Raw genomic sequence first — 14,796 nt, forward strand, 5'->3', positions numbered from 1 at the left:
ATAGCTAAAACAGAACGATATTAAGACCATGACATATTTGTGAGAGTATGTGGCTGTAAGTCCATCACATATACTATATAATGGTTTGGCCACGGGATCTCGAGCGTCAGGATGCCGATGGTCAGAATACTGACTGCGGCATCCCGATCATCATAAACCCGACAGATTTTTGGAAGTATTATAACCCTTACACTAACTGTCCCCCTTACCCACCACACAAGCACCTTAACCCTCCAGTCCCGCAGCCTAACTCTCCCCTCCTGCAGCCTAACCCTAACCCTCCCCTCCTGCAGCCTAACCCTCCCCTCTCACAGCCTAACCCTCCCTTCCCGCAGCCTAACCCTAACCCTCCCTTCTCGCAGCCTAACCCTCCCTTCTCGCAGCCTAACCCTCTCCTCCCGCAGCCTAACCCTCCCTTCCCGCAAACCTAACCCTAACCCTCCCCTCCCGCAGCCTAACCCTAACCCTCCCTTCTCGCAGCCTAACCCTCCCTTCTCGCAGCCTAACCCTCCCCTCTCGCAGCCTAACCCTCCCTTCCCGCAGCCTAACCCTAACCCTCCCTTCTCGCAGCCTAACCCTCCCTTCTCGCAGCCTAACCCTCCCTTCTCGCAGCCTAACCCTCTCCTCCCGCAGCCTAACCCTCCCTTCCCGCAGCCTAACCCTAACCCTCCCCTCCCGCAGCCTAACCCTAACCCTCCCTTCCCGCAGCCTAACCCTAACCCTCCCTTCTCGCAGCCTAAGCCTCCCCTCTCGCAGCCTAACCCTCCCTTCCCGCAGCCTAACCCTAACCCTCCCTTCCCAAAGCCTAACCCTCCCTTCCCGCAGCCTAACCCTAACCCTCCCTTCCCGCAACCTAACCCTCCCTTCCCGCAACCTAACCCTCCCCCTCTCGAAGCTTAACCCTCCCCTCCTGCAGTCTATCCCTCCACCCGCACCCTAACCCTCCCCTCCCGCTGCCTAACCTTAACACTAACCCTAAGTCTCCCCCTGACCGTAATACTTATCTCCGCAATCTGTCGATATTCTGACAGTCGGGATGCCACCGTCTGTATTGTGACCGCTGGCATGATCCTGACTGTCGGGATGCTGACTACATCCATATAACATATGTAATACACATTTACAATATTTATAAGAGAGGCTGATTACTAAAATAATACCTCTGGGACAATAGATTTGATAGAGAAAAATGTCTTGAGTTCTCACTACTTCATTTATCTTTGTAATTATGTGATCCTGTATCAATCATGACGCTAGTCCGTGACACACACTAGCCAGTGAAGACGTCCATCATACAAAGTTATAGTCTTACTTCTCATTTTGTGCCATTTATCATGCGACATTAATGATCTCTGTGCTGCTGTAAAACTGATCATTAGGCCCATTGTAGAGCATCCTTTGGATCTGATACATGGGTGCCTGTTAAAATGTGACAAGTCACAAATCCGTATCCTCCATTTCTTTTCAACAAGGAATATTCAGAATAGATTTTCCATTGGGCACAGCCATTAATTGTGACAAAAACCGAACAAATCTATATAATCTACAGTCTGCCTTGTCTCCTATATGCATGTGCAGTGGCATGTGGGCTGCCACTGCATCACTACGAGACAGACCTTAGCTGGATGACTGCTGTGCACTCAAATGGGGAGGGGTGGGGGGGGGGGTGAAACATCAGTCAGTCAGGGGGTGGAGCAACGGGCAGAGGGGGGAGGGGTGTGGCAGAGCAGAAGGCAGACTGAGGTGATCCTATAGTAGTCCTATCATACAACCCAAAAAAGAACAGCTACATGGATTGGTCAATCAAACCCCATAATTTTGTGCAATATGTTACGTTTATACAGAAACTAGTTTGGAAGATCAAATATCAACATCTGCAGTATATCATATTTTGTTGTTAGTTCTCAAAATGCTATTTTGCACAAATAAATCTGTATTTTGATATAACAAAGCAAAATTAATTACAGTGTCTATTTGTATTTAAGAATGTGAGAGTGCCACACATCGGGGATATACGCAAAGTACACTAAGGACTGTATTCATTTAGGTGCGAAAAGCCGTTTCAGCGAAAAAGTTTCGCCGGTGACATCATTTCGCCTGCAGAAACGTATCCCCGTATTCAATTGTGACGACTTTTCGCCGGTGTGGAAACTCAATGCATTGAACCCAGGCGGAAAAGTTTCGCCTATGAATAGCAATCAAAAAAAAAGTGCAGAACTGCAGTTTTGGGAGGCAAAGGTGGGAAAACCACCCTGCACCCGTAGGACAGATCCCCAAAGGTAAACGGCGTCAAAAAAATCCAATATTTTTTTAAAGAACACCCCAAAAAATGACTTTGAAAAAGGGGCAAAATAGTTCAAAGTTGGGGTACAAACTTAAAAACTTTCGAAATAGACTTTGGGGGTGTCTACAAGTATGGGGGTGTTTTTGTTTGGATTGAAGGTGCGTTTTTCAAGTTTTTTTAAAACCTCACTTTTGTGTGTTTTTAACCATGCTTGCACCCATTTTCATGTACCCCCAAATTTACTGGGACTAGTTATTTTCACCAAAAAACTTCCTAAATGCTATTCTTCACCACTTATGCAAATATACTAATTAGCAGCTAATGAGAGCATATAAGGACCCCAAATAGCTTCAGCAGGGCTATTCGGGGGCATGTACATTGATCCCCTATGTTAGTGCATCTTTTGGGGGGTGTCAGGCTGATTTCACCAAATCTGACAGCACTTTTCGCCTGTTTGCGTTTCCATTTGCGACGATTTCTAATTGAATACAGGGATAAGTGGGGACGCGTGCGATACTTTTCCGCATGGAAAATCAGCAATGACGGCGAAAAGTCCGGGACTTTTCGCACCTAATTGAATATGCCCCTTTAGGTGTTGCCGTACAAACGCAATGAACTGTGTTGCCTTATTGATGCTGTTTCCCTGCAGACGAGCCCTGGCAGCATTGAGTAGATATAAAGAGGCAATCAGCAGCTACCAGAAAGCCTTGGGCCTAGATCCCGACAATGAATCCTACAAATCCTACTTAAAGATCGCAGAACAGAAACTGAAACAAGTGCCCAGTCCTGTAAGTCCGTCTTCTCTCTTATTTGTACAGTGCTTAGCCATAAGCCATGTTATTAGAGCATGTCTGCATCTATAAATTGGAACAGTCCTGCCGTAGTCACCACTGACACTTTGGCCCTACTGGCTAAGTCTATGGTGGAATGTACAGGGTGTAGTTACAGTACCTTAGCAACATTCTAAATGTCTATAAGCACATGGGGGCAGCGGTATGTCGATCCCAACATGGTAGTAACATGATATACAGCATCATCACTGCTTTAGATCTTTAAATATAATACTTTACTATCGTCTTTATAGTTCTAAAGTTGCCACGGCTACAATCTTTTACAATGCACTACTAGCATGTCGGCATGTTGGGTTCGACTTAACGCTGCCCCTCTCGTGCTTGTCGACATTCTGAATGTCGATTAAACCAAACCCATCCCAAATGTAGAACACTTATTTATTTTCTAGTCATCGCTCAGATATGACATTCTGCTTTATGTCATCCCGAAAGAGTACCTATACCTAAAATGCAGGTTCCAGAAGTGATGCTAATCTATGAATAAACTGCTATAATAATGTTTGTATTGACAGCGGGTTCTGAAATCAACGTGTGCGTTATAAGGAATGAAGTACCCTGAACTGTAAATTATTATGAATATTATATATCGCCCTCTTGTTGGATGTTGAAATACATATGTAAAGGATTTAGCAATAATATTATTCTAGGTATGAAGTGATCACTTGTAAGATTCTTTTATATACACATAGGACCTCCTATCTTTAATGTTACCGAAGGACACTTCAGCTAGACTCTCAAGTGTGAAGGTGCTGATAACAGAAAACAATAGCTTTCTAATTCTATCCAGGAAAATTAATTTCTACTTCAGGGTCCATAGGGTATCCACAGGATACCTTGGGTATAGGTGTGACGTCAGTCGCAGGGCACCAAAGAGTTAAGCTTTCAGCCTCCCAGGGTGCACTAGGTCCCCCTCCTATACCCCGCCCCCGGGCCAAGGCACCTCAGTTTAGTTTGGTGCCCGGCCAGAGTCGGGTGCACCTGTTGGAGTGGGGGCTAGAAGAGCCCCTGAAGCTTTTTCTTCATGCAGCTGTGGCTGCACATCTGGATGAACAGCATGGACAGTCAGTCCTGACGTCCATGCTGTCTTCCCTACACCCCGCCGGTACCAGAACGCCGGTACTGATCCGGGGATGCTGGTGGGCGTCTGGGGTCACAGCTAGCGGTGACCCCAGATGCTCCGGACCATGGCCGGATTCAAGGGGGACAGAGGTAAGCAGCGGGGTCCCGCGGTGGGTCCCCGCTGATCACATGGTCCTAAGTCCCCAGGCAGGGGGCTCCCTGGGGACTGGCTGCAGCGTGGAGCCAGGCGACCAACCTGCGCTTCCACTACCCCCTGGGACAGCGGACCGCAGCAGAGCGGTAGCGCTGCGGCGTCCCAGGGGTTAAATGCATGCCAGGGGAGCGCGCCTTCCCTGTCTCACAGCCGGCGCCTCCCCCGCTGCACACTGCCCTCTCTGCATGCTGCCGACTGGTCCTGTGGCAGCGCTCCTCCCCCAGGCCAGCCTCCTCTCTGCTCCTCGGCGGCCATCTTCTCCAGAACGCATGGTGAACGCTGCTGGAAGCGCTGGACGGAAGCATCGTGGTCTGGGTCCCCCCGCATACCTCTCCTCCGCTGTGGCTCAGGTCTGTGTATGCAGCGCTGTGTCCTACCAGGCCCTGTGTCTGTGTAGTTGAGTAATCAGCGCTGTTAGTGCAGGAATTGTTATTTCTCTGCATTGTATGTGACTGTGCTAGCGCTGCTGCCTGTAACTTTTCTTCTCTAAACTGTCAGCTTTATTACTGTCCCTGTTCTTCTGCTAAAGCCCTTGCGGTGCGGTGCTGCAGGGTGGTCTCTCGCCTATTTAATACTTAATTGGTGAGAGAGGTCACATACGTGGTGCCATCATGTCTGAAAGTGATTTTCCCCTCCGGCTACAGTGTACCACGTGCAAAGTACCGTTAGCGGAGGGGGAGGGTAGCGCGGAGGGCCTTTGCCGGCAGTGTTTGTCCATGGCGCGGCCTATTACGGTTACAGCACCGGTACAGGAGCCGCCCTGGGCTTGTTTCGCTCAAGCGTTAACAGCTTTAGTGGGCCAGTTAGCTCCGCAGCCCGCGTTTACTCCGAGGGGTTTGTCCCAGCAGTCTGTGGTGTCGTCACCCATGCAGGGGTTCCCACGACAATTGGTGGTACCCCACAGTCTCCCTATTTCCCCGCTCCCGGGTTCTCAGGAGCCAGCGTGGGTTAACTCCCTGACGAGTTCTGTACAGCACTTGTCGGATGTGTTGCAAGGGGAGTCTGTGATGCGGCCTCATAAAAGGCCGGTGGCGTCTCTGTCCGCTCCTTATGAGGATGACGAAGGGACGTCTGATGATGGGGAGATTCTTGATCCTTACGATCAGGAACCTCTCCATACTAAGGACGCTGATGCTAAGTCCAAAGTATATATTCCTGGACTTATTCGGGCGGTCCGCACAGCCTTGGTGATTGAGGACGAAGTTCCCCCAGCGGCTAAATTTAAGTATGCCTTTTTCAAAGATGTGAAGGGCGATGCCACAGTCTTTCCTCTTTCGGGTCAGTTGGTGGACCATTTAGAGGAGGCGTGGAAACAACCTGGCAAAAGATACCAGCCGCAGAGACGCCTGGCGGTGGCTTATCCGTTCGCGGATAATTATTTTGCTAAGTGGGAATCCCCTCCACAGGTGGATTCTCACGTGACCCGTCTTGTCCGTAGTGCCACATTGCCGATGCCATCCATGTCCTCCCTTAAGGATGCTACGGACCGCAAGGTAGAAATCTGCCTGAAGTCCGCTTATTCCCTTGCAGGGGGGGCAGCACGGCCGGCTATGGCCATTTGCTGGGTTGCCAGAGCGATGGAGCGCTGGGCGGATTCATTAGAGGCTTCTTTTGAATCCGACTGTCCGGCCGAACAGGCGGAGTTGATTGGCAATCTCCGTGATTCGGCCACCTACATCAACGAGGCGGCTCTAGACATTAGTACTCTGGTGTCTAGAATTTCTTCAGCAGCGGTAGCTGCTCGTCGCACCTTGTGGCTGCGATCCTGGAAGGCGGACGCAGATTCCAAGAAAGGTCTGGAAGCGTTGCCGTTTACCGGAGAAGTTCTCTTCGGTCCGGATCTGGATAAGATTGTGGCCACGCTGGCGGCAGCCAAATCTGCTTGTCTCCCGTCGGCCGCTGCTCCTTCTGGTTCGGGACCATCGTCCTTTCGGTCATCTAGGGCCCAGGGCAGGCCCAAACCACAGTCGTTTCCTCGACAGGCTGGCCCTAAGAAATCGGTCAAGCCCCGGAAGCAGGCATGGAGTACCAGACGTCCGGCCCCCAAGCCAGATGACAAGCCTGCGGCCTGACGGTCCGGGCCTCCCTTTGGGGGATCCCAGGGTGGGAGGCCGCCTGCTACAGTTCGCCCAGTGTTGGTCGACCACTACGACAGACACTTGGGTTCTGGAGGTGGTTTCCCACGGATACGCCCTCTCCTTCCGGCACAGACCCCCGGCTCGCTTCTTCACCACGGGTCTCCCATCAGACCGGAACAAGGCTACGGAGCTGCGGAAGGTATTGCACACTATGCTCCAGGCTGGAGTTATAGTGGCGGTTCCATTCTCCCAGAGGGGCCAGGGTTTCTATTCAAATCTATTTTTGGTACAGAAACCCAATGGGTCATATCGTCCGATTCTCAACCTCAAAGCACTCAACAAGTCTTTGCGGGTCCCGAAGTTTCGGATGGAGACCCTACGGTCCATCATTCTGGCGCTGGAACCTGGGGACTACTTGGTGTCATTGGACATACAGGACGCTTACCTGCATGTCCCTATTCTTTGGCGCCATCAACAGTTCCTCAGGTTTGCAATCCGCAGCGACCACTTCCAGTTTCGGGCGTTACCTTTTGGCCTGGCAACAGCACCACGTGTTTTCACCAAGGTGATGGCGGTCATGGCGGCTTCTCTGCGGCTGCAGGGAGTCCGCATGTTGCCGTATTTGGACGACCTGTTATTGGTGGCAGGATCTCCAGAGCTCCTGTTACGCCACTTGGACCTGACCATTGCACTGCTGCAACGGCACGGCTGGCTAATCAACTGGCAGAAGTCCACTCTAATCCCGTCTCGGAGGATTCTGCATCTTGGAGCCTTATTGGACTCGGGACAGCAAAGGATCTTCGTGACGGAGGACAAGATCTCTGCTTTACAGTCAAGGGTGCGCAGTTGCCTGCACAGCCGCTGGGTGTCCTTACACTCGGCGATGAGGTTACTGGGCTCCATGGTGTCGGTGTTCGACATGGTGGAATACGCCCAGTTTCACTCCAGACCTCTGCAGCACCTGATCCTGTCCAAGTGGAATGGGCTGACTCAGTCTTTGAAGTCCCAGACGATTGTGCTCACCCAGGAGGTTCGCCTGTCCCTTGCGTGGTGGTTACAGACGACCCACCTCAACAAGGGACGTCCGTTCTGGGTTCCAAATTGGGTCCTGTTGACAACGGACGCCAGTCTTCGGGGCTGGGGAGCAGTTTCGGGTCCACACTTGTTCCAGGGCAGGTGGACGCCGACAGAAGCGGAGCTTCCAATAAATATCTTGGAACTCCGTGCGGTCTTCAATGCTCTCCAGCAGGCACAGCGGTTTCTCCAGGGTCGCCCGGTGCAGGTCCAGTCGGACAACGCTACCACCGTGGCCTACATAAACAGGCAAGGAGGAACTCGCAGTCGGGCGGCTCTCGTAGAGGTCTCTCGGATCCTGGTTTGGGCGGAGCGCAATCTTCCGGCCATATCAGCGGTCTTCATCCCGGGAGTGCTAAATTGGGAGGCGGACTTTCTAAGTCGCCAGGACGTTCATCCGGGGGAATGGTCCCTGCACCCGGACGTTTTTCAACTACTGGTGGACAGGTGGGGTCTTCCAGAAATCGACCTCATGGCGTCCCGGCACAACAACAAGTTGCCGGTGTACGGGTCTCGCACAAGAGACGAAGGGGCGTCTCTGGTGGATGCTCTGTCCGTCCGGTGGACGTTTCGGTTCGCATACCTGTTCCCTCCGGTCTCCCTTCTTCCACGGGTAATCCGGAAATTCAAACAGGAAGGAGGGACGCTCCTGTTGATAGCTCCCGCGTGGCCCAGACGGCACTGGTTCTCAGACCTTCAGGGTCTGTCCGTGGACATTCCTCTGCGGTTGCCGCTACGACCGGACCTTCTGTCTCAGGGTCCTTGCCTTCACCCGGACCTGACTCTGCTGTCTTTGACGGCGTGGCTGTTGAGACGGCCATGCTGAGGTCCCGGGGGTTTTCCAGCTCTGTGGTGCGTACCATGTTACGAGCTCGGAAACCGTCTTCCGCGAGGATATACCATCGCGTGTGGCATACGTTCTTCCAGTGGTGTCGACCGAGAGGTTATGCACCGCGGGAGTTTCGTCTGTCTCGGATTCTCGCCTTCCTGCAAGCGGGACTAGATCATGGGCTTCGCCTTGCTTCTTTGAAGGTACAGGTTTCGGCCCTATCTGTCTGGTTTCACCGTAGGATTGCTACAATCCCGGATGTGCGCACCTTTATGCAGGGTGTTCTCCGCATTCAGCCGCCCTTTGTTCCACCTGTGGCGCCTTGGGATTTGGCTGTGGTCCTGAGGGCTCTCCAAGGACCGCCGTTTGAACCACTGGGCTCAGTGGATCTTAAATGGCTAACAGCTAAGACTGTTTTCCTTCTGGCCATTGCTTCGGCCAGACGTGTTTCTGAGTTAGGGGCTCTTTCTTGTAGACCCCCTTTCTTGGTTTTTTATGGGAACAGGGCAGTGCTCCGCACTCGGCCCGAGTTTCTTCCCAAAGTTGTTTCCCAGTTTCATGTTAACGAGGAAATAGTTGTTCCGGCCTTTAACTCACCGGGTCTTTCCGTGGGTGAGGCCTCTTTGGATGTTGTGCGGGCCTTAAGGACTTATGTTGACCGCACTTCTTCGTTTAGGAAGTCGGACGCTTTGTTTGTCCTCTATGGCTTCCGTAAAAAGGGTTGGCCTGCTTCAAAGCAAACTTTGGCAGCCTGGATCCGTATGGCTATTTCTGAAGCTTATCTTCATGAAGGCCTACCGGTCCCTCCTTCTCTGAAGGCTCATTCCACTAGGTCTGTGGGTCCTTCGTGGGCAGCTCGACGTGGTGCCTCGGCAGTTCAGATCTGCAAGGCTGCTACGTGGTCTTCTGTCCATACCTTCGTGAGGTATTACAGGTTTGACACCTTCGCCTCTCAGGATGCTTCCTTCGGGCGGCGGATTCTCCTTTCTGCACAGGAGCGTCCCCACCCTTAAAGGATACTGCTTTGGGACATCCCCAAGGTATCCTGTGGATACCCTATGGACCCTGAAGTAGAAAATATGAGATATGGTAAGAACTTACCCTTGTTATCTCTATTTCTACGAAGTCCATAGGGTTCCACAGGACTCCCGCCCTGTCGCACCTGTGCTGCAGATGGGCTTTGCTCTGGTCACCGGTTTTCCGTCTCCCTCTGGTGAGAATGTGATTCTTGTATGTGTCCAGATCTTTGTTCTCTCTCTTCCTTCTCCTCCTCCGGCCTATGGCTTGGTAACTAACTGAGGTGCCTTGGCCCGGGGGCGGGGTATAGGAGGGGGACCTAGTGCATCCTGGGAGGCTGAAAGCTTAACTCTTTGGTGCCCTGCGACTGACGTCACACCTATACCCAAGGTATCCTGTGGAACCCTATGGACTTCGTAGAAATAGAGATAACAAGGGTAAGTTCTTACCATATCTCATATTATTTAAATATATACATAATACATGATGTTACAAGATCTCTTTATATTTTATCAACCTGTTTTGATTTGTTTACTTCCCACTTTTATATACAGCTTTGTTTTTCTCTTTGTAGACAAGTGCTGGATGGGGATTTGATATGGCCAGCCTGATGAATAACCCGGCCTATGTGAGCATGGTGAGAGGTTCATGTGCTGTATGTTTATCACATGCCATAGAAATTATTTTACTAGGTGCCATGAACAGAAATCAAGATTTGTCTACTCGTGTTATAAGTACTTCTATAGATGCAAATTTAATAACCGAAACGGCGCTCGGCAGCACTGCCCAGGTACCACTGGAGAATCAGAGTGTCCGCCTCAGGCCACCATGTAATAAGTGTTAAAGAGCATGCCGTCATAAATGGCACTATGGCAGCAGGAACCCCACTCTTCTATAAACGGACTACGGTCCCAGAAATAAACCATTTTACCCACCGCTTTATAATAAGGAAGGCTGTGTGGGCTGCTTTATAATAAGGAAGGCTGTATGGACTGCTTTATAATAAGGAAGGCTGCATTGACTGCTTTATAATAAGTTAGGATGTATGGACTGCTTTATAATAAGGAAGGATGTATGGACCGCTTTATAATAAGGAAGGCTTTATGGACTGCTTTATAATAAGGAAGGCCGTATGGACCGCTTTATAACAAGGAAGGCTCTATGGACTGCTTTATAATAAGTTAGGATGTATGGACTGCTTTATAATTTAGGATGTATGGACTGCTGTATGATAAGGAAGGCTGTATGGACCGCTTTATAACAAGGAAGGCTCTATGGATTGCTTTATAATAAGGAATGATGTATGGACTGCTTTATAATAAGGAAGGATGTATGGACTGCTTTATAATAAGGAAGGCTGTATGGACCGTTTTATAATACGGAAGGCTGCATGGACCGCTTTATAATCAGGAAGGCTGTATGGACTGCTTTATAATAAGGAAAGTTGCATTGATCGCTTTATAATAAGGAAGGCTGTATGGACTGCTGAATAAGGAAGGAAGGCTGTATGGACTGCTTTATAATGAGGAAGGCTGTATGGACTGCTTTATAATAAGGAAGGCTGTATGGACTGCTTTATAATAAGGAAGGCTGTATGGACCGCTTTATAATGAGGAAGGCTGTATGGACTGCTTTATAATAAGGAAGGCTGTATGGACTGCTTTATAATGAGGAAGGCTGTATGGACTGCTTTATAATAAGGAAGGCTGTATGGACTGCTTTATAATAAGGAAGGATGTATGGACTGCTTTCTAATGAGGAAGGCTGTATGGACTGCTTTATAATAAGGAAGGCTGTATGGACCGCTTTATAATGAGGAAGTCTGTATGGACCGCTTTAAAATGAGGAAGGCTATATGGACCGCTTTATAATGAGGAAGGCTGTATGGACCACTTTATAATGAGGAAGGCTGTATGGACCGCTTTATAATGAGGAAGGCTGTATGGACTGCTTTATAATAAGACAGGCTGTATGAACTTTAAGGAAGGTTGAATGAACCCATGCCCGTGCAGTTAGCACAGTAGTTAGCTTAGTTTTGAAGTTCAAATGGTTCATTTGTCTGTCTGTGTTTCATCCATTATGTGGGCCTGATGAGATATTATGGCCTGATCTGTGAGTATGTGGCAGAGGCAGGGTTGTGACTCTCCTGTGATCATGTCCCGGCGGAGAGAGTGCCACTTGCAGCATGGGAGGCGGAGCTAAAAAAAAAAAAAAAAAGAACGAGTGGAGGCTATAGACGGCAATTCTTCTGCTCATTAAATACTACTTATGGCTTGTAGCAGATGGTGGGTACCGGGTGTGAGCATCGCCCCCCCCCTGGCCTGGAGAAGTACGTACACTGCACATCCTGCATCAATTGATAATATGTCACTGGTACATGGCTAGATGAAATACAGGGAAATTATTAGATTTTAGGAGTTATTAAAATACAGACTTGATCCAAAGACACTGGTAGATTAATTAGCTTCTGATTAAATTAACCCCAGAGTGAGTGCGTGCGTCCATTTGGTAGATAATATAGGTTGCAAACTCCACAGTGGCAGGGACTGAATGATGAAACATTCTCTGTAAAGTGCTGTAGAATATATGTGCACTATATATAAATAATGCAATTATTTGTTATGAAAGTGCACTACAATGTGATCGTAGTACAGATTGCTTAAGCTGGGTACACACTGGGTGATATACTGGCCATTGAACGGCCGATATATCGTGAGCGCGTCGGCGGGTGTGTACCTCCAATATGTCTGTGAATGACGACATTCACAGACTTATTGCATTGGCTGTGCAGCACAGCAAATGGCCGATATATCTATAGATATAATGGTGCAACTGCTGGTGTGTACGGACGACCTGCCGATCATCCCTACTCATGCTGCAGGGTCCCGGAGGTGAGTTACAGCTCAATTTAAATGCCCGCCCAGTTGTGATGTCAGGCCCGATTGGCAAATTGTATATGTACTTGCCAATCGTCAGAAAGGTCGGCCAAACCCATCATCCTAGTGTGTACCGAGCATACTTCAGCCTACTTACTCTGTTACCATTACCCCCACCTGTCTCAGAGTGCAATGACTGAAGAGTCCCAGCCTACAGGTAGCATTGGGCAGCTGGGTCACTTGTGGCAAAATGGGGTAAGTGACACTGGAATGAACGGGGAAGCGGCACAACCCTTATAAGGTATTTATGACTCGCACTGTCAGGGCCGCCATCAGGGGGGGACTGCCGGGACTTTAGGCCCGGGTACTCGGGGGGCCCGCCCGCCTGCCTGCCACTATCCCCGTGGCCCACAGTGGAAGAAGTGACAACTGACAGGCTGAGCCGGGGGCCCACTCCTATCACGATGCAGCAGCCTACGTCCAATGCTATGGACCCGGCCATGCCCCGTCCCCCGCGCTGCTGCCGCACAATAATATGAGTAAGTGACTAATAAGTCACTTCTCATCCAGGCATCCTCCTGCACTAGCGCACGGAGGGGGGGATTCTAAGTACACAGAAACCCCCCCTGACCTATCAATTTAAATTTTTTTCAGAGATGGAGACAGCGTTGTCTCCATCTCTGCACCATCCTCGGGCACCACCCACGATCGGTACTGCCCGGCCGCTGCCTGTTCAGATGTCAGTGCTTCCACGTCAGGTGGCTTTCATACCACCTGACGCGGAAGCGCTGCCAGCTGAATCGGCAGTGCGCCATGGTCACAGCCCTCCCAGAGGGAGTTAGACAGAGGGCATTGTTTCCTTCTGTCTAGCTCCCTTTGCAGGGCGGGCTGGCCCGGAAGATTGGAGGAGCAGACGACGGCGGGCACAGGAGCGGGGATACAGGTAAGTGTTTTTTTTTTTTGTCTGTGTGTGTCTTTGTCGTTATATATCTAAGGGGCACTGCTGGGGGGAGGCACTACTGTGGGCACTGGCACTGCTGGGGAGGGCATTATATAATGGGGGACAACTACTGCAGCCACTGGCACTGCTGGGGGTGCATTATATAATCGGGGACAACTACTGGGGGCACTGGCACTGCTGGAGGGGCATTATATAATGGGGGACAACTACTGGGGGACTGGCACTGCTGGGGGGGGGGCATTATATAATTGGGGACCACTACTGGGAGCACTGGCACTGCTGGAGGGGCACTATATTAGGGGGGACCACTACTGGGGGCAGTGGCACTATATAAGGGGCATTGCATAGGGGGGACCACTACTGGGGGGCACTGTATAGGGGGGACTACTACTGAGGGCACTGCATAGGGTGGACTACTACTTGGGGCACAATATAAGGGGCACTGCATAGGGGGGACCACCACTTGGAGCATTGTATGGGGGACAGTGTGTGTGTGTAGACATATACAGTATAATGTTCAGTCTTTGACAAAGATTTTTTATTGTGTATAAATAAGGTAGTGGAGAAGGGGGGTTGTGGGGGGTGAGGGAAGGGGTTTGTAAGGGGGAAGGCAGGTTGTGGGGCAGGGGCGGGTTGAGGGGGGCCCTGCCCATTTTGACAGTCCTTGGCCCCACAATTTCTGTTGGCAGCCCTGCTCGCAAAATTATAAATTATATCAAAGCTGTGCTGCCTCATTCTGCAACCAGTAAATCACTGTTTTGTCAACTGGTATATTACTACATGTATGCCTCCTTCTGTATTAATCTATTATGGGTGACTGGTTATGGTTCATTGTCCTCGGTGGCTGAGCCTCTAAGATGCTTTTTTTTTCCATATCTCTCATAGGCAGCCAGCCTAATGCAGGACCCGCAGGTACAACAGCTGTGAGTGACTCTTTATTTTATTTTTTTTAAACATTTTTGGAACATCTATAATTCTCATGTGATAGAATTAAATTGACATGTTTCTTATAGAGGAATGCTGTGTTCTGCTGGAAGTTTTGCATATTGTAGAATTATATGATGCTGTTTGCCATCTATTGGGTGTTCTACATACTAAAATTAAGAAAGCAATATTCACAGATAACTTGTGAATGCTGAGGGATCTGTCTGTGAGGATGATATATGGTCAGGTAGCATTTGGGGTGTCTATACACCCTGCAGTATTTCATCTGATTGTGGAAAATCTGTGTATATGAGCCAAAATGACAGTAATCCCCAGTAATGAGAGAACCGGTAGCTTTTGCCTCTGTATTCTCCACAATGACCATCAGACAGTGAATGCAGTAATTAAACTTTTGACCTTCTGACTAGAAGTGATCCAGATGGTCAGCCCAGGAAGCCGGGTGGCTGGATATCAACCATTCTTAGCTAAATTAAAACTTAATCCTATCCCACCAGTTGAGCTGCAGGATTGGTCCATGTGTATTAACGAACTCATGTTTTAGACAGATCCTAAGTTGCATACAGTGTAATGAAGAACTGGCTTCAAATGTTTTATTAAAGCAGATATCT

At 49.7% G+C, this 14,796-nt stretch overlaps 1 protein-coding gene across 3 annotated transcripts in view; it reads left to right on the forward strand.

The window, feature by feature from the left end:
• The window catches only part of SGTB (small glutamine rich tetratricopeptide repeat co-chaperone beta), a 127,480-nt gene that overhangs the window by 107,446 nt on the left and 5,238 nt on the right, over positions 1-14,796 (forward strand). For all 3 annotated transcript variants that reach the window (XM_088444030.1, XM_088444031.1, XM_088444029.1), the window contains exons 7-9: positions 2,934-3,072; positions 9,981-10,043; positions 14,129-14,166. In XM_088444030.1, the coding sequence (XP_088300156.1) occupies positions 2,934-3,072; positions 9,981-10,043; positions 14,129-14,166 (240 nt within the window). The remainder of the gene's footprint in view (positions 1-2,933; positions 3,073-9,980; positions 10,044-14,128; positions 14,167-14,796) is intronic.

This window comes from Taudactylus pleione, unplaced genomic scaffold, assembly GCF_031769625.1.
Source record: "Taudactylus pleione unplaced genomic scaffold, aTauple2 ptg000345l, whole genome shotgun sequence".
Classification (NCBI taxonomy): domain Eukaryota; kingdom Metazoa; phylum Chordata; class Amphibia; order Anura; family Myobatrachidae; genus Taudactylus; species Taudactylus pleione.